At 45.0% G+C, this 22,682-nt stretch overlaps 2 protein-coding genes across 9 annotated transcripts in view; both read left to right on the forward strand.

Annotated features, from left to right (window-relative positions):
• The window catches only part of CHEK2 (checkpoint kinase 2), a 52,564-nt gene extending 44,347 nt beyond the window's left edge, over positions 1 to 8,217 (forward strand). For 4 of the 7 annotated variants that reach the window (XR_003754204.2, XR_005661243.1, XR_003754205.2 and 1 more), the window contains one exon: positions 4,071 to 4,151. Coding sequence is in view for 3 of the 7 variants with exons in the window: in XM_029049152.2 (XP_028904985.1) it covers positions 4,071 to 4,151; positions 8,010 to 8,132 (204 nt within the window). In the remaining 4 variants the exon portion in view is untranslated. Of the gene's footprint in view, positions 1 to 4,070; positions 4,152 to 8,009 lie in introns of those variants that run through there. The other 3 variants (XM_029049152.2, XM_029049151.2, XM_029049153.1) reach the window with 1 other exon arrangement.
• A 5,932-nt stretch (positions 8,218 to 14,149) lies between these two features.
• Positions 14,150 to 22,682, forward strand: part of TTC28 (tetratricopeptide repeat domain 28) — a 441,985-nt gene continuing 433,452 nt past the window's right edge. For both annotated transcript variants that reach the window (XM_029049080.1, XM_029049081.1), the window contains exon 1: positions 14,150 to 14,196. In XM_029049080.1, coding sequence (XP_028904913.1) covers positions 14,173 to 14,196 — 24 coding nt within the window. In that variant the 5' untranslated portion in view covers positions 14,150 to 14,172. The remainder of the gene's footprint in view (positions 14,197 to 22,682) is intronic.

A 22,682-nucleotide genomic window follows, 5' to 3' on the forward strand; every position in this document is an offset into this window, starting at 1 on the left:
CGACTCCCCAGGATCGGGACTGTTCTTCAGTGCACTCTTCATCAGGATCTACAACGACAATCTTTGTGGGTTGGGGTGAGTGAGTCCCATGTTGTTGTACTGTGTCATGGGCAGGATGACAGAAGAGGGAAGAATTTATACTGGGGGACCGGCCTGGGACTCTAGTGGTTTGGGGAGGGGGGAGGGCGACCGGTGGGAGACTCCTTCAATGTAGGGGGTCCCACCTGCCATTTTTTGGAGTGGAGGGGAGAGTCCATCATGGTGAGATTCTACTAAAACCCACACTAGCAGGGTGGCCTAGTGGAAAGAGCTTAGGCCTGGAAGTTAGAGGATCTGGTTGCTAATCCCAGCTCTGCCATTTGCTGTGTAACTTTGGGCAAGTCATTTCACTGGTTAGGTTGTATCTTCCCCAGCACTTAGTACAGTATCTGGCACGTAGTTAGCATTTAACAAATACCATGACAAAACGAGGAACTAAAACTCTCCTTTCAGTGACAAAAATCAATCTATTGTATTTATTGAGCGCTGACCGTGTGCAGAGCACTGTACTAAGCGTTTGGAAGCATGAAATACTTAGTCTAGAGGGGGAAATAGACATTAATATAAATAAATTAGGAATATATACATAAGTGCTATGGGTTTGGGAGGTGAAGTCAGGGCAATGCAAAAGGGAGTGGGAAAGAGGAAATGAGGGCTTAGTCAAGGAAGGCCTCTTGGAGGAATTGTGCTTTCAGTAAGGTTTTGCAGGTAGGGAGAGTAGTTTCTGTTGGTTATGAAAAGGGAGGGTTTTTCAGGCCAGAGGACAGACGTGGGCAAGAGGTCGATGGTGAGATAGACAAGATGGAAGTACTATGAGTTAGGTTGGCATTTGAGGAGCAAAGTGTGCAGGCTGGGTTGTAGTTAGGAGAGCGGAAAGGTGATTCAGTGCTTTAAAGCCGATGGTAAGGGGTTTCTATTTGATGTGGAGGTGGATGGGCAACCACTGGAGATTCTTCAGAAGTGGGGAATGATGCACTGAATGTTTTTGTAGAAAGTTGATCCGGGCAGCAGAGTAAAGTATGGACTGCAGTGAAGCTGCAAGCACTTCCCTGGTAGCGTTGGCCACCAGGAGCTCATCCTTGGGGTGAATAACTTAACGTGAATCAGGAGGGGGCTTCAGGGATGGGGATTTTTTTGGCCCAGGGAATCCTTCTGGGGTTGGACACTTTCCTGAGTTCAGAGCAGAACTGGGGAGAGTATCTCATAACACTCTTTGCTATGTTTGGCTCCAGAGCTAGGCCATTCAAGTGGAAATGTTAGAGGTCCAAGAGAGAACAGCACTATGGCAGGTCATAGTTTTTTAGTGGGAACTCATTGGAGAAGCAGCATGGCCTAGTGGCAAGACCATGGGCCTGGGAGTCAGAGGACCTGAGTTCTAATCCAAATTCTTGCTGTGTGGCCTTGGGCAAATCACTTCACTTCTGTGTGCCTCACTTCTCCCGCTCCCGTTCTCCGACTTAGACTGTGCGCTCCACGTGGGACAGACTGTGTCCAACCTAATTAACTTGTTAACTAATTAACTTTGAAAGGCTTCTAATGCAACTAATTAACTCCGGCGCTTGGAATTGTGTTTTACACATAATAAGCGCTTAACAAATACCAAATAACAAGCAAGCAGAAAACTTGCATCATCCTTCCAACTGGAAAGGAATTTTCTGTGTAGGCTATGGATTCAACCTTTAAGACTGAGCCCCATGTAGGACATGATTTGTGTCCAACCGGATTGTCTTCTATCTATCCCAGCTCTTCGTACAGTGCCTGGCACATAGTAAGCGCTTGACAAATACCATATATAGAACAGCAGTATTTTCCTTGCAGTCATCTTGAAAGAAAACTTCTGGAAAGGATTAAGGGGGCTGTATGATGTCAGCTCACTTCAGGATTCACAGTTTGGCTGGCGCTCTAGACATAAGCTTTCTTTGAAAGCGGAGTGTGGAGCTAACAATGTCAAAAGGGACGCAAAGTGTCTTGAATTGCTACTTGGGATTTTGTGTGGAGAAATTCCTTTGTGTTTGGAGAAGCTGCAAAGTTTTATGGAAGTCGTAGTAATAGTATTTATTAAGCGCTTCCTGTGTGCAGAGCACTGTATTAAGTGTTAGGGAAGAATAGGCAGGTGGAATTAGATATGGTCCCTGGAAGTAGCATCAAATAGAGAGTCAGGGGACCGATTTTATTCTTTGTGACCTTGGTCAAGTCACCTGTGTTCTCTGGGCCTCTTCTCTGCTGGCTGAACAATGGGAATACTTCTGACCTGCTTCACAGAACCTGCTTGTCAGTCAGTAGGATTTACTGAGCACTTCCTGTGTGCAGACACTGTATTCAGTGTTTATGGATATTCTGGAATTATTGGTGAATTTGTCTTTACCTTTCTTCCAGAGCCCTAAAGTTATGACAGTATGTAAATAGAAAAGGTTACCCATTTCATGTAACTTAGCTCAATTTCTTTTGTTGTTACCACTGCTGGTTGATGACAGGATTTAAAATTAATAGACAGGTGTTGTCAGGTAAGTCTCTGTAAGACTAATAATGCCATTTAAGGGTTATCCTGGATCTTGGTTTCTCACTATTTTTCTCCTCTGCCTTATCTCTTAGCTATTTCATTGCTTGTTAGAACCTCTGTTGGGGGACGTGAAATTCAAATTAATCAATTCTTACTTATCAGTCGATATAAGAGGCTTGGAAAGGAAGTGGTGGAAACTAAATCAGGCTTTGGGTTTAATCTGTGAATTTTTCCATTCTACCCACCTTCCCTTTTGCATAGAAAATAGAGAATGCTTGACCCAGGATGCCTTAGTTTATGGATAAAATAAATATTTCTTTGGGGTATACATGCAGAGACCATAAAAAGGACAGTCTGTAAATTGATATAATGTGTCTGTTTATTGTTATAGTCTCTGAAGCGCCTAGTACAGTGCTCTGCATACAATAAGCACTCAATAAATACAATTGACTGACGGTACAATTGACTGAGGGACAGGAGTGTTAAAATGACTAATGTTGAGGTGACGTTTGGGAGGGAATGAATTAGGAAATACCTCTTGGAAGAGGTGGTTTGTAGGAGGGGTTTAAAGATTTGAGTGGGGAGGAAGGCATAAACAGTGGATTGACGATGAGTCAGGAGTGAGGTGCAGTTAAAGGTTTATTATTATCGTAATCATTATTATTATTATTGTTTAATAATAATAATGTTACACTTGTTAAGAACTTACTGTGATGCCAGGCTCTGTACTAAGTGCTCAAGCTAATGCTCAAGAAGTAGGTAATTAGATTGGACACCATCCCTATCCCACATGGAGCTCATAGTCAAAATAGCAGCGAGTATGATTTAATCTCCATTTTACAGATGAAGTAACTGAGGCATCACGAACTTGTCCAAAGTCACACAGCAAACAAGTGGCGGAGCCAGGATTAGAATCCAGGCTTTCTGACTCCCAGGTCTGTGCTCTATCCACTAGGCCACTAATAGTATTTATTAAGTATTTATTAAGTGTTTACTGTGTGCAGACCACTGTAGTAAGTGCTGGGAGAGAATACACAGGTGGGAATTAGTCATGGGCCCTGACTCTTGGGAGGAGCAGAGACCCCAGATTGGGGTGTTGTGGGGAAAGAGGATGGCTAGGTAAGAGTCAGCTGTTGGAGAGCCTCAAATCTAATGGTTATCAAGCTTTTGTTTCATGCAGAGAAAAATGGGTGACTGTTGGGGATTTTTGAGAAGGGGAGTGATGCATTCTGAGCGGTGTATTAAGATGTTCCGACCACACCTGTAAGATAGACTGAAGGAGGGAGAGGCTTGAGATCAAAAAGGTGGAGAGAGGATGGGGCCAGTGGCAGAAATACTGCAGGGGATTTAGACGGCTCAATTTCAGCTGGCTTCAACTTGGCTGCAACCTCGACCCGTCTCCATCATAGACTTGAAACCCAGGGACCTGAGTGTAGTTGGGTTGTTCAGGTTGGAACACTGGACTGGCTTGTGATTGCAGTGCTTTTGGTTTTTTATTTAAATGCCTGTTTTTTTTTTATAACTTTCACAGGACGAATCTATGAAAAACACATTTGAAAGGCTTCTAATGCAACAAAAGGTGTCAATAGCTCTTCCCCAGCACCCCATACAGGTATATATGTGTATTTTTTGTATTATTCATAAAACTAATCCCATATTTACTGCCTTCCTAGAATCTCACTTTCTCCAACAAGCCTTCCCAGATTGGTTCCCAGCACCCCAGGTCCTACACACACATCAGGAATTCTCTACACTTTTATATATATGCTATTCAATTGTACATTCAATTGCTTTGACTTATAAATGTTTATAAATGTTTTTTATATGTCTCCCCCATTAGATGTATAAGCTACTTGCAGGCAGGGAACATGCTACTTCTCTATTTTGTACTTTCAGAAGCTTAATACAGTGCATTGTATTCAGTGGGTGCTCAGTAAATATTATTATTACTACTACTGCTTCGACCGAAGAAGAAGCATTAAAAGCTGAAGTTAAAAGCTAGAGATGGTACATCGTACATTGAGCAGTTTGCCCTGTGCCATTTATAAAAATGTCTAGAGATGGATATTTCTAAAGATTTCGTGGGCTGCCAAAATATCTGCCTTAAGGTTGTAGGTGCTTTGTTTCGAGTTTTATGTCTCCTCCTGAATTTGCCTGCTTCCCTTTCAAAGGATGAGGAAAGGTTTTTAAGGCCTGGGCACTTAATAACTAGCAGAGAGTGGATTCTGATAACTTCACTGGGGAATGCGATAAGCCTTTTGAATTAAAGTTTTGAGAATGGTTTAATCATTGTTCATTATTTGGCATTTTAATGGGATTTTATATTTTAAGGTGCTTTACATTTATTACTTAACCCTGACCCCGCTTCCCCCTCCTCCACCCCGCTTTCAAGAATAGGTGGATGGCCATTTTAGTGATGGGAATGTGAACCGAAAGCTTTAACCATGACTGTTATTTATATTAACGTCTGTCGTCCACTCTAGGTTGTAAGCTCCTTGCGGGCGGGCATGTGTCTACCGAATCTGTTTTAGTGCACTCTCCCACGTGCTTACTACAGTGCTCTGCAAACAGTAAGCGTTCAATAAATACCACTGATAGATCGATCACCCATGGAATCAGGGACAGAGTTGGGGCTTTACGTTTTGAATTTTGAACTCTCAGTTCTTTGCTGGATGGGAAAAGGCAGACAGGGCAGAGGCATGCAGAAGGGGTTCGAGGGGAGCCAGATGCAGCAAGCCCTGGAAAGAGCACGGGTCTGGAAGTCAGAGGACATGGGTTCTAATCCTGGGTCCGGCACGTGTCCGCTGTGTGACCTTGGGCAAATCACTTCACTTCTTTGTACCTCACTTCCTCCGTCTTGAACTTGCTTGGGCCTCTGGGCTTTGGGGTTCAGGTGGCCATCAATCAATCATTGGCATTTATTGAACACTAATTGCAGAGCACTGTACTAAGGACTTGGGTGAGTAAAACAGAATCAGCAGACACATTCCCTTTCCATAACAAGCTTATAGTCTAAAGGAGAGAAAGACAATATGAATAAATAATTCATGGCTTCCACTTCCTTCCCCTTCCTTTCCTTTCTCCCTCTGCCCCTATTCTTCTCTGTTCTCTACATTCTCCCTCCTACAGTCTGGGACCTCAGGATTTTAGGGGACATAATCATGTATGAAAAACCTAAAGCAGATACAGACCCTAAAATTTCAGAGTGGTCTCACCAAAATCTGGACATCTGGTCACCTTATACTAAACTGTCGAGGTTCTTTGAAGGAGTCTTTGAGCATGTGGAAAGAAGGGAACCAGTTTTTTTTGTTTTTTTTTAAAGCTTTTGACAGTGTTCCACATCAAAGGCTTTAAAAAATTGAGCTATTATATTACAGGAGAGAATGTTCCCGTTTGGAATAGAAAACTGGTTAAAAGATGGGAAACAAAAGAAAAGGATAAACGACCATATTTCCTGAATGAAGGTCTAAATGTTGGCATCTGTCAGGATTAGGAGCTAGAACTGATTTTATTGAGCATCTTTATAAATGACCAGAAGGAGGGCCTGCCCAATGAAGTCTCCATGTTGCAACTGATCGTTTAGAAGTGCCATTAAGCTCATCCTGCTTGTATAATGCCAGGTAGTTGAGGAAAACTAATTAATCAGGGAGAAGAGGTAGAAAACCCCTCACTATTGACTTTAAAGCACTCAGTCGCCTTGCCCCTCTTCTCACCTCGCTACTCTTCTACTACAATCCAACCTGTACACTTTATTCCTCTAATGCTCACCTTCTCACTGTGCCTCGATCTCATCTGTCTCGCCACTGACCCCTCACCCACGTCCTGCCTCTGGCCTGGACCGCCCTCCCTCCTCAAATCCTACAGACAATTATTCCCCCCTCCTTCAAAGCCTTATTTAAGGTACATCTCCAAGAGGCCTTCCCTTACTAAGCGCCCCCTTTCCTCATCTCCTACTCCTTTCTGCGTCATCCTGACTTGCTCCCTTTGTCCTTCCCCTCTCCCAGCCCCAAAGCACTTATGTCCATATCTGTCATTTATTTATATTAATGTCTGTGTCTTCCCCTCCCCTCCCGCTCCCAGACAATAAGCTTGTTGTGGTGAGGGAACGTGTCTGTTAATTGTTGTACTCTCTCCAGCGGTTAGCATAGTGCTCTGCACACAGTAAGTGCTCAATAAATACGACGGAATGAATACAGTATAGCAATAAACAGACACATGGAATACTACTGTGAGGTGTTCCCACCTTTTGGGAAGAATTCAAGAGAATTGGAAAAAAGTACAATCAGCAATGTTATTTATTGAGTGCTTAACTGAAGAGGACAATACAACAGAGTTAGTAGATACTTGCCCTGGAAAACAAATCTAGAGAAAGGCAACTAGAATGATCAGAGGTTGAAGGGGTTTCCATTTGAAGATAGATGTAAAAGACCTGGGACGCTTCAGTAGGTAAAATTGAAGTCTGAGAGGGGACATAGGATTTGGAGTGAATGATATTCAGGCATGTATACTGAGCTCTTACTGTTTGCTGAGCTCTGTACTAAGCGCTTGGGAGAGTACAGTAAAACAGTAAAATCTTGAAGGGTGAGGATGGGGCAAGCGTGGAATTATTCACCAAATTTCACAAGCGGGGAGTTGGGGGGACCCACTGAAGCTCAAACAAAAAGGAACAATTCTTTATACAGCAAGTGGCAAGCATCTGGAATTCATTACCACTGGAAGTTGCGTAGGCAGAAAAGAGCAATTGGTTCAAGAAGGGTTTTTATCGAATTCATGAATGAGAGGCCCATAATGGGTTACTAGAGGGAAGAGTTAGATTCTTAGAGGGAGAAGTTAGAAAGTTCAAGGAGGGTTTTGGGGAGATTTGTGAATGAAAGATTCATGGTGGCTTATTAAAAGGAAAAGTGAGCACTCCCGCAGCCGTTACATTGTTTCTTTGAGGGTCCTTTATCACCATCCAGATGAAAATACTGGGCTGGATGGCCACGGATCTGAGCGTTGCTAAAGCATTTCTCATATTGTTACAAAGTAAAGGATCGTTATATTTCTCGGAGCCGATTGTCCTGGCCTCACATCGACACAGCTCGTTTTCAAATCGATGGAAGTTCAAAGAGAGTAGAAAACGGGGAATCTTTAATAGAAACCAGAAAACCTGTATCATCGTGAGTCAAAATCGGTTTTTAGATGAAGGGGACGGAATCAAGAGAATGCTGTCTCCTGGACTTCACCCCCTTAGGGAAAGTGGATGACGGTGAGTGGGAAATAGTAGTGACCTTGGATATGAGATTTCCTGGAGTACCCCTTTAAATTTGTCACATGGAAAACTGCTTTCTGTTTTATACCTTGAAGCAGCTATTTTCTCACACTTGTAGAATTTACCAGGAGGAGTATTACATTTTGAAGATGTTAATAGCCAAAGGATATGCAGTGAAATGTTTTTGATGAGAGCTTTTACATTCCCCTCTGCCTTTAGCCTTCTACAAGCAGAAAGCGTGCCTGGGAAGAAGAGGAAGAGCAACCTGGCACCTCAAAGTGTTCTGTTCCTTGTGCTTCATTTCAGACAATCCAAGTGCTAGAAAAGAGGCAGAGAAAATGACTCTTTTTCTTGAGGCTTTTTTATTTTTTAAATAGAAAAAATGTTTACCAAATCATTGATGTACAAATAAAATTCATGAATGGAATCTTTCTTGGCATTTGAATAGCTGGAATGAAAAGAAACTGGCTCATTGCTAAAATTAAGTGTGGGGAAAATTTCTGCTTTTTCTTTGCTTTTGATTCCAGAGAATCAGGAACAAAAATCAGATGGGTGTTTTGGATTACATTTTTTAAGTTCAGGGAAAGGTTTGCAGGCACAAGGAAAAGGTAAAAGTAAAGGAATAATGATATTCCCACTGCCTATAGGCCTATGTAAAAATGGTTATTTTTGGTGGAAATTTCATCTAGGGAGTCTGTGTTTGTTCTGGACCCTAAAATTTAGCTAAGGACAAATATTTCACCTGAATAATTGCATCTTGTCAGATATTCCTGCAACTCAGTTTATCCCTGGGCCTGCTTATCCCCCTCTATCTGGATCGGAGTCTGAGACTATTTCATGACAGCATGGCTGACCAGGACAGAGCCAAGGGTGCCCTGTCTTATCCAATTCCCCTTTGCCAGTGGGGTAGAGTAGGGATATGGAGTGGATCCAGTCCTACTGAACTTAATCTATGCAACCACGCTGGAAGATGGAGGACCTGGGTCTAATTCCAGCTCTGCCACTGGTCTGCTATGTGACCTTCGGCAAGTCACCTAACTTTCCAGTTTCCTCATCTGTAAAATGGGGGTTAAGACTGTGAATCCTATGTGGGATAGGGACTGTGTCCAAACCGATTTTCTCATATCTATCCTGGCGCTTAGTAAAGGGCCTAGCACGTAGTGCTTTTCATTTGTATTTAAGTGCTTATTACATGTCAAACACTGTTCTAAGCACTGGGGAAGGTACAAGTTAATTGGGTCAGGTACAGTCCCTGTCCCACATGGGGCTCACAGTCCAAGTTAGGAGGGAGAACAGTCTCCATTTTACAGTTGAAACTGAGGTAGAAAGGAAGTGAAGTGACTTACCCAAGGTCACATAGCGAGCAGTTGGCAGAGCTGGGTTTAGAACCCAGGTCTGCGCTCTCTCCACTAGGCCATGCTGCTTCTCATGTTTAACAAATACCACTTAACACCCCCCCCCCACATAAAAACAACAACAAAAAACAACAAAACAAAAAACACCCAAGAGATTTGGATGTAGGTGTTTGATTATGCTTTCACACCTCTGGGTAACTCTTCCAACCCAACAGACTATGTGCTTCATCGAAAGTCATAGAAAAAGTCATTCAAGAATAACCACATGCGGATGACTGCCCCATGCAGGCACACACCCAAGAAAATTGTAGATTGTTTCTCTGAATCAGCCAGGCATTTTGAGCTGATGATAATTCTAAAGAAAACTGAGATGTACCGGCTTGCACCAGGGAAGCCAGAAAAACAATCAAAAGTATATGTTGGGAATAGAGAGTCAAATGCTCCCACAGAATTGTTACCTAGGCAGCACACTGGCCAGTGACACTATAATAGGCATGAAAGGAATGGCTCTTGTCAGTAAAAAAAACTTAGTAAGGAGTTAGAGATATGGAAACAAAAGAAAAAATTACACCAACCCCTGGAAATATTAAGCTTACTGAAAAAAAGAGCAGCCATTTTCGCGCACGGTGAGATTGGGACAGTGGGTTCTTGTGTTGACCTTTCCAGCCTCCCACACCAAGGTGAATTTCACCACTAGTGTCTTTGAATGCAGAGGACATTATACATGTTTTATAATTTTATATTCTGAATTGAGCCATTTCCTATTTCTACAAGTAAATATCATGTTTTGGTTCACTATCTTCTTGTGAGGGAAGATGAACTCCAGAGCAGTTGTTACCATCAGTAGTTCTGGTTGCTCGTAGTGAACAACTGTAAACATTTTGAATTTGATAACCATTTTTTCCTCTTCTCTCTCTTCCCTTCATATTCCCATTCCATGGTTTATATGCTAGTTTCCCGAGATGTTTGTCAGTTCTACTTGGGTGTAAAGGAGCAGAAAGTGGGCTCTGTCTGCTCATACTAATCGGAAAGATTACTATGTAAGGCTTGTACACTACGGAGATGGAATCGTGAACTTTCTCTGCTCCCATAATAGATCCACTTCCCCTTGTTTTGTTTCCTAAATGGCTCGGAGTCTAGCAGGGGGATTGGTTGGAAATCATCATTTTCTCCTCCCACCTGGCATCTTTCCACTGCTCTGAGCGATGGGGTGAACTTATGCCTTCTGTGATGGGAGTTTTTATGCACTTGTATATTGGGTCCAAGCAATTGCATTCAATTTAAAACCTTACTGTAATTTTTGGAACGGGGTGGAGAGATGTTAATTTGGGGCAGAGGATTAAAAGTTGAGGGAGGAGAGTAGCGGGTCTGACGGAACTTCCATTACTAGTGTACGACAGCCCGTAAAAGACTTATGTCCACATCGGTAATATATATTAATGTCTGTCTCCCCCGCTAGACTGTAAACTCACTGTGGGTAAGGGACTTGTCTGTCAACTGTCTTGTACTCTCCCAAGTGCTTAGTACAGTGCTCTGCACACTGTAAGCGCTCAGTAAATACCACTGACTGATTGATAGATTGCCCCTCCACTTTGTTACCGCCTGCAGACTGCATTTGGGAGCTGAATCCCAAGCACAGAGCAAGGAGTGGGTGAAGTGCTGAGGACCTGATGCCTTTCTGCTTCTCTAGGGGAACACCACCATGGTATCCTCCTCAGCGCTTAGTAATAATTGCAATGATAGTTTAATAGTGGCATTTATTAAGCACTTACTATGTGCCAAGTACTGTATTAAGCGCTGGGGTGGATACTAGCAAACTGATTCGTACACAGTCCCCTGTCCCATTTGGGGCTCCCAGTTTCAACCTCCATTTTACAGTTGAGGTAACTGAGGCCCAGAGAATTGATTCATTCAATCGTATTTATTGAGCGCTTATTGTGTGCAAAGCGCTATACTAGGTGCTTGGGAGGGTACACTATAACAGTGACTGGCCCAAGGTCACTCAATAGATAGGTGGTGGAGTGGGGACTAGTGAGAAGCAGTATAGCACAGTGGAAAGAGCATGGGCTTGGAAGTCAAAGGTTGTGAGTTCTAATCCCTGCTCTGCCACTTGTCAGCTGTGTGACTTTGGGCACATCACAACTTCTCTGTGCCCCAGTTACCTCATCTGTAAAATGGGGATTAAGACTGTGAGCCCTATATGGGACAACCCTTGTATCCGCTCCAGTGCCTAGAACAGTTCTTGGCACATAGTAAGTGCTTAACAAATACCATTATTATTATTATTATGATTAATAACCCAAGATCTTCTGACTCCCAGTCCAGTGTTCTATCCACTATGCCGTACCCATAGTTAAGTGCATAATAACAATGGTAAGGCTCACAGTCTTAATCCCGATTTTACAAATGCGGTAACTGAGGCCCAGAGAAGTTAAGTGGCCCGTCCAAGGTCACACAGCAGACAAGTGGCGGAGCCGGGATTAGAAGCCCCATCCTCTAACTGCCAGGTCTGGGCTCTATCTGCTGAACCACATTGCTTCTCTTCTCTGTATCCATGCCAGCGCTCAGCCTTCATTCATTCAATCATGCCTGACTACCTGTTTTCTTTTGCTGTCTCTTTCCCCTTTTTAGACTGTGAGCCTGTTGTTGGGCAGGGATTGTCTCTGTTGCCCAAGCGCCTAGCACAGTGCTCTGCACACAGTAAGCGCTCAATTAATACAATTGAATGAATGAATTGAATGAATGAAGTGTATTTATTGAGCGCTTACTATGTGCTTGGGAAGGCACGCTATTACAACAGACACATGTTAAGCGCTTAACAAATACCCCAATCATCTTTGGACTGTGAGCCTGTTGCTGGGCAGGGATTGTCTCTATCTGTTGCCAAACTCTACGTTCCATGTGCTTAGTACAGTGCTCTGCACACAGTAAGTGCTCAATAAATACGATTGAATGAATGAATTGATGAATGAATGAAATGTATTTATTGAGCATGTGCTGTGTGCAGAACACGACTGAGCGCTGGGGAGGGTACCCTATAAGAACAGAGAGACACATTTAGCTTAACAAATGCCCCAATCGTCTTTTAATAATAATAATAATGATGGTATTTGTTAAGTGCCTACTATGTACCAAGCACATTTCTAAGCATGGGGCTGGGGGGAGATAGATGCAAGGTGATCAGGTTGTCCCACATGGGGCTCACAGTTTTAATTCCCACTTTACAGGTGGGGGAACTGAGGCCCAGGGAAGTGAAGTGACTTGCCCCAAATCCCACAGCTGACAAGCAGTGGAGTGGGGATTAGAATCCACAACCTCTGACTCCCAAACTTGGGCTCTTTCCACTGAGCCACGTTGTTCCTCTTATAGACTGTGAACCCGTTGTTGGGCAGGGATTGTCTCTATCTGTTGCCCAGTTGTACATCCCGAGCACTTAGTCCAGTGCTCTGCACACAGTAAGCGTGCAATAAATATGACCAAATGAAAGCATGAATATTATTAAATATCATTTATGAAGAAGAGGAAGGAAAGGTCACTCCCTTGGGGCGGGGCCCCGGGCTAAGGAGCCTGAGGCACTGAGGTGCCGTCAGGGCCCATCCGGGCTTGGGAGTCAGAGGCCATGGGTTCTAATCCTGGCTCTGCCACTTGTCAGCTGTGTGACTGTGGGCAAGTCACTTCACTTCTCTATGCCTCAGTTCCCTCATCTGCCAAATGGGGATGAAGCTTGTGAGCCCCCGGGGGGGGGGGGGCAACCTGATGACCTCATATCTTCCCCAGTGCTTAGAACAGTGCTTAGAACAGTGCTTAGCCCATAGTAAGCGCTTAACAAATACCAACATTATTATTACCTTGTATCTATCCTAGCGCTTAGAACAGCGCTTGGCCCAGAGTGATTGTTTAACAAATAATAATAATAATAATAATGTTGGTATTTAAGTGCTTACTATGTGCAAAGCACTGTTCTAAGCGCTGGGGTAGATACAGGGTCATCAGGTTGTCCCATGTGAGGCTCACAGTCTAAAAAGTCCCCATTTTACAGATAATAATGCTGGTATTTGTTAAGTGCTCACTATGTGCAGAGCACTGTTCTAAGCGCTGAGGTAGATAAAGCATAATGAGGTCGCACGTGAGGCTCCCAGTTAATCCCCATTTTACAGATGAGGGAACTTGGGCCCAGAGAAGTGAAGTAACTTGCCCACCGTCCCACAGCTGCCAAGTGGCGTGGCTCAGTGGAAACAGCATGGGCTTGGGAGTCGGAGGTCATGGGTTCGAATCCTGGCTCTGCCACTTGTCAGCTGTGTGACTCTGGGCAAGTCACTTAGCTTCTCTGTGCCTCAGTTTCCTCATCTGTAAAATGGGGATTAAGATGGTGAGCCTCTCGTGGGACCCCCTGATTACGCTGTATCTCCCCCAGCGCTTAGAACAGTGCTCTGCATATAGTAAGCGCTCAACAAATACCAACATTATTATTATTAAGTGGTGGAGGCTGGATTCGAACCCATGACCAACGTCATAAATACCAACATGATCCATGTCAGCTGTGGGACGGTGGGCAAGTCACTTCTCCGTGCTTCAGTTCCCCTCCTCTGTCAAATGGGGAGGAAGAGTGGGAGCCTCCCGTGGGACCCCCTGATGCCCCTGTATCTCCCCCAGCGCTTAGAGCAGTGCTCCGCACCTAGTAAGCGCTTAACAAATACCAACATCATTAGGGTGATTTCTTCGGCGGGGCGGGGCGGGGCGGGGCCTGGCGCGGCCCTCCTGGCGCCCCCTGGCGGCCGCGCCCCTCCCTAGCGGGAGCGGCGGCGGCGGGAGGGGCGGCGGCGGCGGCGGGAACAGCGGGGAGGGGGGAGGAGGGGCCGGAGCGGAGGGGGGCGCGCGCGGCCGGCGGAAGAGCGGGGAACATGGCGCGCGGCGGGGCCGGCGCGCGGCGCTAGGCGGCGGGGACCGTGACCCCGGCGGCGGGGATGGAGGAGGAGGAGGAGGAGCCGCCCCCGCCGCCCCCGCCCGCCCCCGGACGCCGCCGCAGGATGCGGGACTCGGAGCCCGCGCCGGTGAGTGTCCGGACACACTTTCTTTGTGAAACTTCGGGGGGCGAAGGGGAGTCCGGACGGCGCGGGGGGAGGGGGGCGACACCGGGGACAGCCGCCAGGGGGCGCGCACACTCCGCTCCCCCGGACCCGACCGGACCCGACCGGACCCGACCGGACCCGACCGGACCCGACCGGACCCGACCGGACCCGACCGGACCCGACCGGACCCGACCGGACCCGACCCGACCCGACCCGACCCGACCCGACCCGACGGCGCCGGGGAGGGGGGAGGAGGAGGGGGGTTCTTAAGCGCTTACTATGTACCAGGCGCCCTACTCCAATCAAATCAAACCAAATGAAGGTATTTGTGAAGCGCTTACTATGTGCCAGGCGCCGTGCTACAATCAAATGAAATGAGGGTATTTGTGGAGCGCTTAACTGTGTGCCAGGCGCCCTACTACAATCAAATGAAATGAAGATATTTGTTAAGCGCTTACTATGTACCAGGCGCCCTGCTACAATCAAATGAAATGAAGATATTTGTTAAGCGCTTACTATGTGCCAGGCGCTGTGCTACAATCAAATGAAATGAGGGTATTTGTTAAGCGCTTACTATGTGCCAGGCGCCCGACTACAGTAAAATCAAATGAGGGTATTTGTTAAGCGCTTACTATGTGCCAGGCGCCCTGCTACAATCAAATGAAATGAGGGTATTTGTGAAGCGCTTAACTGTGTGCCAGGTGCCCTACTACAATCAAATGAAATAAAGATATTTGTTAAGCGCTTACTATGTACCAGGCGCCCTGCTACAATCAAATCAAATGAGGGTATTTGTTAAGCGCTTACTATGTGCCAGGCGCTGTGCTACAATCAAATGAAATGAGGGTATTTGTTAAGCGCTTACTATGTGCCAGGCGCCCTACTACAGTAAAATCAAATGAGGGTATTTGTGAAGCGCTTACTATGTGCCAGGCAGCCTACTACAATCAAATAAAATGAAGGTATTTGTTAAGCGCTTACTATGTACCAGGCACCCTACTACAGTAAAATCAAATGAGGGTATTTGTTAAGCGCTTACTATGTGCCAGGCGCCCTACTACAATAAAATAAAATGAGGGTATTTCTTAAGCGCTTACTATGCACCGAGCGCTGAACTGCAAAATAAATAGAATGAGGGTATTTGTTAAGCGCTTACTATGTGCCAGGCGCCCGACTACAGTAAAATCAAATGAGGGTATTTGTTAAGCGCTTACTATGTGCCAGGCGCCCTGCTACAATCAAATGAAATGAGGGTATTTGTGAAGCGCTTAACTGTGTGCCAGGTGCCCTACTACAATCAAATGAAATAAAGATATTTGTTAAGCGCTTACTATGTACCAGGCGCCCTGCTACAATCAAATGAAATGAAGATATTTGTTAAGCGCTTACTATGTGCCAGCCGCCCTGCTACAATCAAATGAAATGAAGATATTTGTTAAGCGCTTACTATGTGCCAGGCGCTGTGCTACAATCAAATGAAATGAGGGTATTTGTTAAGCGCTTACTATGTGCCAGGCGCCCTACTACAGTAAAATCAAATGAGGGTATTTGTGAAGCGCTTACTATGTGCCAGGCAGCCTACTACAATCAAATAAAATGAAGGTATTTGTTAAGCGCTTACTATGTACCAGGCACCCTACTACAGTAAAATCAAATGAGGGTATTTGTGAAGCGCTTACTATGTGCCAGGCGCCCTACTACAATAAAATAAAATGAGGGTATTTCTTAAGCGCTTACTATGCACCGAGCGCTGAACTGCAAAATAAATAGAATGAGGGTATTTGTTAAGCGCTTACTATGTGCCAGGCACCCTACTACAATCAAATCAAATGAAATGAGGGTATTTGTTAAGCGCTTATTATGCGCCAGGCACTGTACTGCAAAATAAATAAAATTAAATGAGGGTATTTCTTAAGCCCTTACTATGCGCCAGGCCAGCAGTACAAAAATAAATAAAATAAAATGAGGGTATTTATTAGGCGCTTACTATGTGCCAGGTGCCGTACTACAAAAAAAATGATGGTATTTGTTAAGCGCTTACAATGTGCAAAGCACTGTTCTAAGCGCAGGGTGGGGGGGGGGGGGGCAGTTACAAGGGGATCAGGTTGTCCCAAGTGGGGCTTACAGTCTTCATCCCCATTTGACAGATGAGGGAACTGAGGCCCAGAGAAGCAAAGTGACTTGCCCAAAGTCCCACAGCTGACAAGTGGCAGATCCGGGATTAGAACCCATGACCTCTGACTCCCAAGCCCGGGCTCTTTCCACTGAGCCACGCCGCTTCTTTAAGCACTGCTGTTGGATCCAAGCAAAGCGGGTGGAACCCAGCCCCTGGTCCCACTTTGAGCCTTACAGTCTCCATCCCCATTGTGCAGATGAGGGAACTGAGGCCCAGAGAAGTGAAGTCAGTCGCCCAAGGGCACCCAGCAGACAAGTGGTGGAGATGGGATTAGAACCCATGACCTTCTGGCTCCCAGGCCCGGCCTCTAACCGTTTGGCTTCGCTGCTTTTCTAAGTCACCTGGGTCCAGAGGCCAGCGCTCATTCCCACAGCCCCCAGGGATGACCCTTGACCCCCCAATTTGCCTCCCACTGCTGACCCCAACCCTAACCACCCCCTTCTCTCCTTCACCCCTGCCCCCCAACTGCCACATCTGAGCAGTCGGTATGGCGTGTCTTGAGCTGGACACAGCCCCTGGGTGACGACAGGACAACCGAGTTGGTAATGACTGTGGCATTTGTTAAGCGCTTCCTAAGTGCCAGGCACTGTACTGAGCGCTGGGGTGGATACAAGCAGAGCGGGGGGACACAGTCCCTGTCTCACGTGAGGCTCACAGTCTTAATCCCCATTTGATAAAGGAGGGAACTGAGGTACAGGGAAGCGAAGTGATCTTACCAAGGTCACGCCGCAGACAGGCGGCATAGACAGGATTCGAAACCGTGACCGCCCGACTCCCAGGTCCCGGCTCTAGCCACTACGCCATGCACACGTGTTCCCTGCCCACACCAAGCTTACAGTCCAGTGGGGGAGACTGACTTTAATATAAGTGACAAGCGCCTAGTCCAGTGCTCTGCATGCAGTAAGTGCTCAATAAATACCACTGATTGATTGATTGAGAAGCAGCATGGCTCAGTGGAAAGAGCCCGGGCTTGGGAGTCAGAGGTCATGGGTTCTAGTCCCGACTCTGCCACGTGTCAGCTGTGTGACTGTGGGCAAGTCACTTAACTTCTCTGTGCCTCAATTACCTCATCTGTAAAATGGGGATTAACTGTGAGCCTCACGTGGGACAACCTGATGACCCTGTATCTACCCCAGTGCTTAGAACAGTGCTCTGCACATAGTAAGAGCTTAACAAATACCAACATTATTATTATTGATAGACATAACTACATAGGAGGACTTCTGGGTTTCAGCTGCCAAGTCCCAAATACGTTCCCGCTGGAGATCTTCGGAGCTCCTTCCCGCTGGGGCCCTGGGCAGTGGTCTGAGGAGCAGCTGCCGTTGTCTGGCCAATTTACTAGCCAAGAATAATATTTGTAATGATAATAATCATATTATGTGTTAAGCCCTTACTTTGCGCCAGGCACTGTACTAAGCGCTGGGGTCGATACAAGATAATCAGGTTGGACACATTCCCTGTCCCCCATGGGCCTCACGGTCTTCACCCCCATTTTAGCGACGAGGAAACTGAGGCCCAGGGAAGTGAAGGGGCTTGACCAAGGTCCCGCAACAGACAAGCGGCGGAGCCGGGGGTAGGACCCGGGTCCGTTGACTCCCAGGCCCTTGCTTCTATCCACTAGCCCAAGCTGCTCTCCAAGGAGGTGCAGGGAAGGAGAGAGAAGATGCAGCGTGGCGGAGAGCTCCATCGCTGCCCTGCTCCGCTGAGGGGGCGGGTGGTGGGGAGAGAGGGCAGCAGGTGAGACCCTGCCCCTCGTACACCTGTAATGGTCGCCACAGTTTGACGTGTCCCCAATTGGCTAGCCAGGCAGCATCCCCCAGACTTTTCCGGAAGCTTTGTGGGGGAGTTTCTCTCAGGGGCCATCGGTGCCCTAAAACGACACTGCGGGTGACACTCTGCTGGAGCCAGGTCTCAGAATGGGAGCTCCTTTCCCCCGCCCCCTCCTCCCAGACTCCTGGGTGAAGGATTTGGGCACGGGGCTGGTCGTATTTCAGTCAGTCATATTGATTGAGCGCTTACTGTATCCAGAGCACTGTACTGAGCGCTGGGGAGAGGACCGAGTCGGTAGACACGATCCCGGCCCACAGCAAGTTTACAGCCAAGCGGGGGAGGCAGACATTAATAGGAAGAAGTAAATTATGGATATTCATTCAATAGTATTTATTGAGTGCTTACTATGTGCAGAGAACTGTACTAAGCACCTGGAATGTACAATTCAGCAACAGATAGAGACAATCCCTGCCCATCGACAGGCTTATAAATTACGGATATAATAAAAGTAAACATAATAAATACGATCATTGGTCAAGTGGCTGTTTGGACTGGGGTGAAGAGATTTCAGCCAGCTGCATACAGGGTGGCTTAGTTACCTTTGCAAGAAAGTTTGATGGCCAGATTGTAAGTTCCTTAAGATCAGGGATGATGTGTACGTGTCCCTCAACTCTGTTACGTGGTACTCTCCCAAGCACTTAGTACAGTGCTCTACCCATAGTAAGTAAAATGGGACACTTAACTACACATAGTAAGTACAAAGTCAAAGTAAAAAGTCTCCTCTGAAAAACGGAGATTAACTGTGAACCTCAAGTGGGACAACCTGATTACGCTGTATCTAACCCAGCGCTTAGAACAGTGCTCTGCACATAGTAAGCGCTTAACAAATACCAACATTATTATTATTATTATTAAGTACTCCATAAATACGATTGATGGGTTGATGTCTACTCACTCTGTGGGACTCTCCCAAGCCCAAAGGGTGGTCCTCCGCACACAGTAAGCCCTCCATAAATGCCGTTGATTGATTGTTTGATTAGGTAGAGAGAGTTGGTGTTTTTTCAGTTAGGAACTTAGTCTGCATTGATAGATGTGATTGACACAGCTTTTAGTAAAGTGCCCTGCGCATAGTAAAACAGTTAATAAATTGGCACTGATTGATTGGATTTCCATTTGCTTATGAGAGCCCTCATTTCCTCTTCTCCCACTTCATTCTGCATCTCCCTTGACCTTTGATTTGCTCCCTTTATTCAACCTCTCCCTCAGCCCTACAGCATTGATGTCCATATCTGTAGTTTATATATAATAATATCTTTCCCTCTCTAGACTGTAAGCTTACAGTTCTTACTTGTCTACCAAAGCTGCTATTGTTATAGCAGCGTGGCTCAATGGCAAGAGCACAGTCTTGGGAGTCAGAGGGTGTGGGTTCTAATCTAGGCTCCGCCGCTCGTCTGCTTTGTGACCTCGGGCAAGCCACTTAACTTCTCTGTTCCTCAGTTATCTCAACTGTAAAATGGGGATAAAGACTGTGAGCCCCATGTGGGACAACCCTATTACCTTGTAATCTACCCCAGTGCTTAGAACAGTGTTTGGTGCATAGTAAGCACTTAAAAATACTATAATACTTATTATTGTTATATTATTATATTGTACTTTCCCAAGTATTTAGTACAGTGATGTGCATGCGGTAAGCGCTCAATAATTGGGGTTTAAATATTAGCACATATGTATTCCTATTCTCAACATGTATGCATATTCAATTCCTTGTTCAGCTAGTTCTTCCTAACATATTTCTACAACTACCTGTGGCTTCCTTGTTCTTCTTCCTGCTCCCACTCATTGAAGAAAATTTTTGTTTTTCCCCCGACTCGATTGAAAACTTCAAGGACAGGATACATGTGCCTTCCTTCTTTTGATCCCTCTCAAGTGCTTTGTACGGTGTTAAGCATTCAGTAGATTCTCAGTGATGATGATAATGACCTTGATTTATTTAGATGATGCCTTCCCTCTCATCTTCATTTTTTAGATTTCTCTGTAGCCGTCATACTTTGAATTATTTTTGGTTCAACCCAGATAAAACTATAAGTAATACTTTAGTTGTCCAATTTATCTGTCTTTGCTAGTTTTCAAAATGGTAACTTTAACCCAACCCAAAACTAAAATAGGTATCTGCTTTAGAGTTCACTGCTTGCAAAGTTGATGTGTTGAGGGTTTTGCGCCTTTGAGGCAGGTGAGTGCCTGCAGAGTCATTGTGGTATTTAAGCACTTATTCTCTGCCAAGCTTGGTACTAAGCCCTAAACAATACAGATAAGCTGTAACTCTGTTCCACAGGGGGCTCACTGTTTAAGGAGGAAGGTGAACAGGTATTTAATCCCCATTTTACAGTTGAGGAAATTGAGGCACCAGAGAACATTAGTGACTTGCCCACGGTCACGCAGCTCACAAGCAGAGGAGCCAGGATTAGAACCTGAGCCCTGTGACTTCCAGGACAGCACTCTTTCCATTAAGCTACACTGCTTCTCATTTTTACATCTTTATCAGAGTACATAATTCTAAATTCCTCTTGCTCTATATTCTGCAACATAATCTCTAGTCAGTTGGGCAGTAGGTGTAATTGGTAGATGTTAAACTTCGGAGTTTTGTTGAATTAATTCAAAATGCTATAAGCGTATTTGATTCAGTCAGTAAATGCTACTGATACGGGCAATGACTTTGTCACTAATGGAAATCTCAGAAACATAGTTTGAAAGAAAGAGAAAGTTTCAAAAGTTGAGGGTTTTTTTGAGAAGCTGAGTGTCAAGTTTGTTTCAGCAGGCAAGAATGTAGCTGCAAAAATATTTGAATTTGTCATTAAAGTCAGATTTTTTTCAGTTTCAATTTTCAATGCTTATTTTAGAGGAATAGTACAAATAGAAGAGTCCACCAGAAATTGTTTATTGGTCACCTTCCACCAGGAATGTATTTTTCCAAACAAGAGCAGTTAACTGACATTTTAATTAAGCCCTTTCTTAAGTCCTTGAACAAAGCATTCAAAATCCATTTTTAATTTAGAGCTGACATCTAATACTGTGCTGAACTCTTTGCCTAGTTCCCAATTTTCCACCACTTTCATTCCTGTGAAAGAGTCAAATGGATTTTGTGAAAACTTTCCCATGATTGCAGAGAATGATGTTTGTCTTCCGTAGAGGATGGCTAACTTTCTAGAAAGTTCTCTCAAGAAGAAAGCATAATGAATTAGCACAGGATTAACAATAGCTTCCCTTTAGTGGAAACTATTTTAGTTTTACAGTAGTTGTATATCATCAGAACACAGTTATCCTGAACTGTAGAGATTTATACCTGTCCAGAGTGAAGAAGTGTTTGCTTTTGAAAAAAAATTACAGAAAATGACAATATTCATTCATTCATTCACTCATATTTATTAAGCATTTACTGTGTGCAGAGCATTGTACTAAGCACTTGGGAAAGTGCAATACAATAATAAACAGTAACATTCCTGGTCCACCGCAAGCTCACAGTCTGTGGGAGTGGGCAGGGATAAATATAAATTTGTCTTTAAAAACCTGAATTATAAAACACGTTATTAATGAAAATTAGTAAATCTGCAGGCTGACCATGATTAGAATGGTTATTTCCGGTTGAGGAAATTGACAAAAGCAGTTAGCAATTTTTCCAAGGCTCATAGCTTCTCAATTGCTCATATGATATAAATGTTCATGAGAAATGTTTAGAATGCTTTTTCACTTTATAGAGGAGTGAATTTAATTTGCCCATTCAATGTTTGCCTAACATTTAGCTCATTTTCGGGTACATTGTTATTCCAAAAGCTATCTTAGAATCTGAGATGTGCATTAAGGCATGATTTAAAAACATATATTTTGGGAGAACGTGCCATATAGCCAGTTAGTGTTTACAATTCATCTGCTTTGGTAGCTGTTAAATTCACCTTTGTCCTCGTTTACATTTTGTCTTGTGAGAAAAGTGCCCCCCAAAGTTGCCATCTATAGTACGTTTCAAATGTCTTCTAGTCATATACAATGACCCGCCTGGTTTAGAGCTCTGGACCGTGGAAATTGTTTTAGGACTCCCAGACCAAAATCATCTTCCACCCATCGTATACTCTTCCTTTGCAGAATGCTTTCCTTCCTGGCCCTGTCAGGGTTACTTTTAACCTGAAGTTGTGGTGGCGTGGAAGGAAATGTGTCTGTTTACTGTTATATTGTACTCTCCCAAGCGTTTAGTTCAGTGCTCTGCTCACAGTTAAGTGCTCAATAAAACAATTGGTGTTAGGGAAAGGAGGGCCTGTGTGCTTGGGTAGATAACAACCACAACCTTTGGTGGGTTCCTGAGCAGTTGCCTCATGTGCCCACTCTCTAAACTGAGAAGCAGCATGGCTCAGTGGAAAGAGCCCGGGCTTGGGAGTCAGAGGTCATGGGTTCGAATCCCAGCTCTGCCACTTGCCAGCTGTGTGACTGTGGGCAAGTCACTTCACTTCTCTGGGCCTCAGTTCCCTCATCTGTA

Source organism: Ornithorhynchus anatinus, chromosome 21 (genome assembly GCF_004115215.2).
Source record: "Ornithorhynchus anatinus isolate Pmale09 chromosome 21, mOrnAna1.pri.v4, whole genome shotgun sequence".
Classification (NCBI taxonomy): Eukaryota; Metazoa; Chordata; class Mammalia; order Monotremata; family Ornithorhynchidae; genus Ornithorhynchus; species Ornithorhynchus anatinus.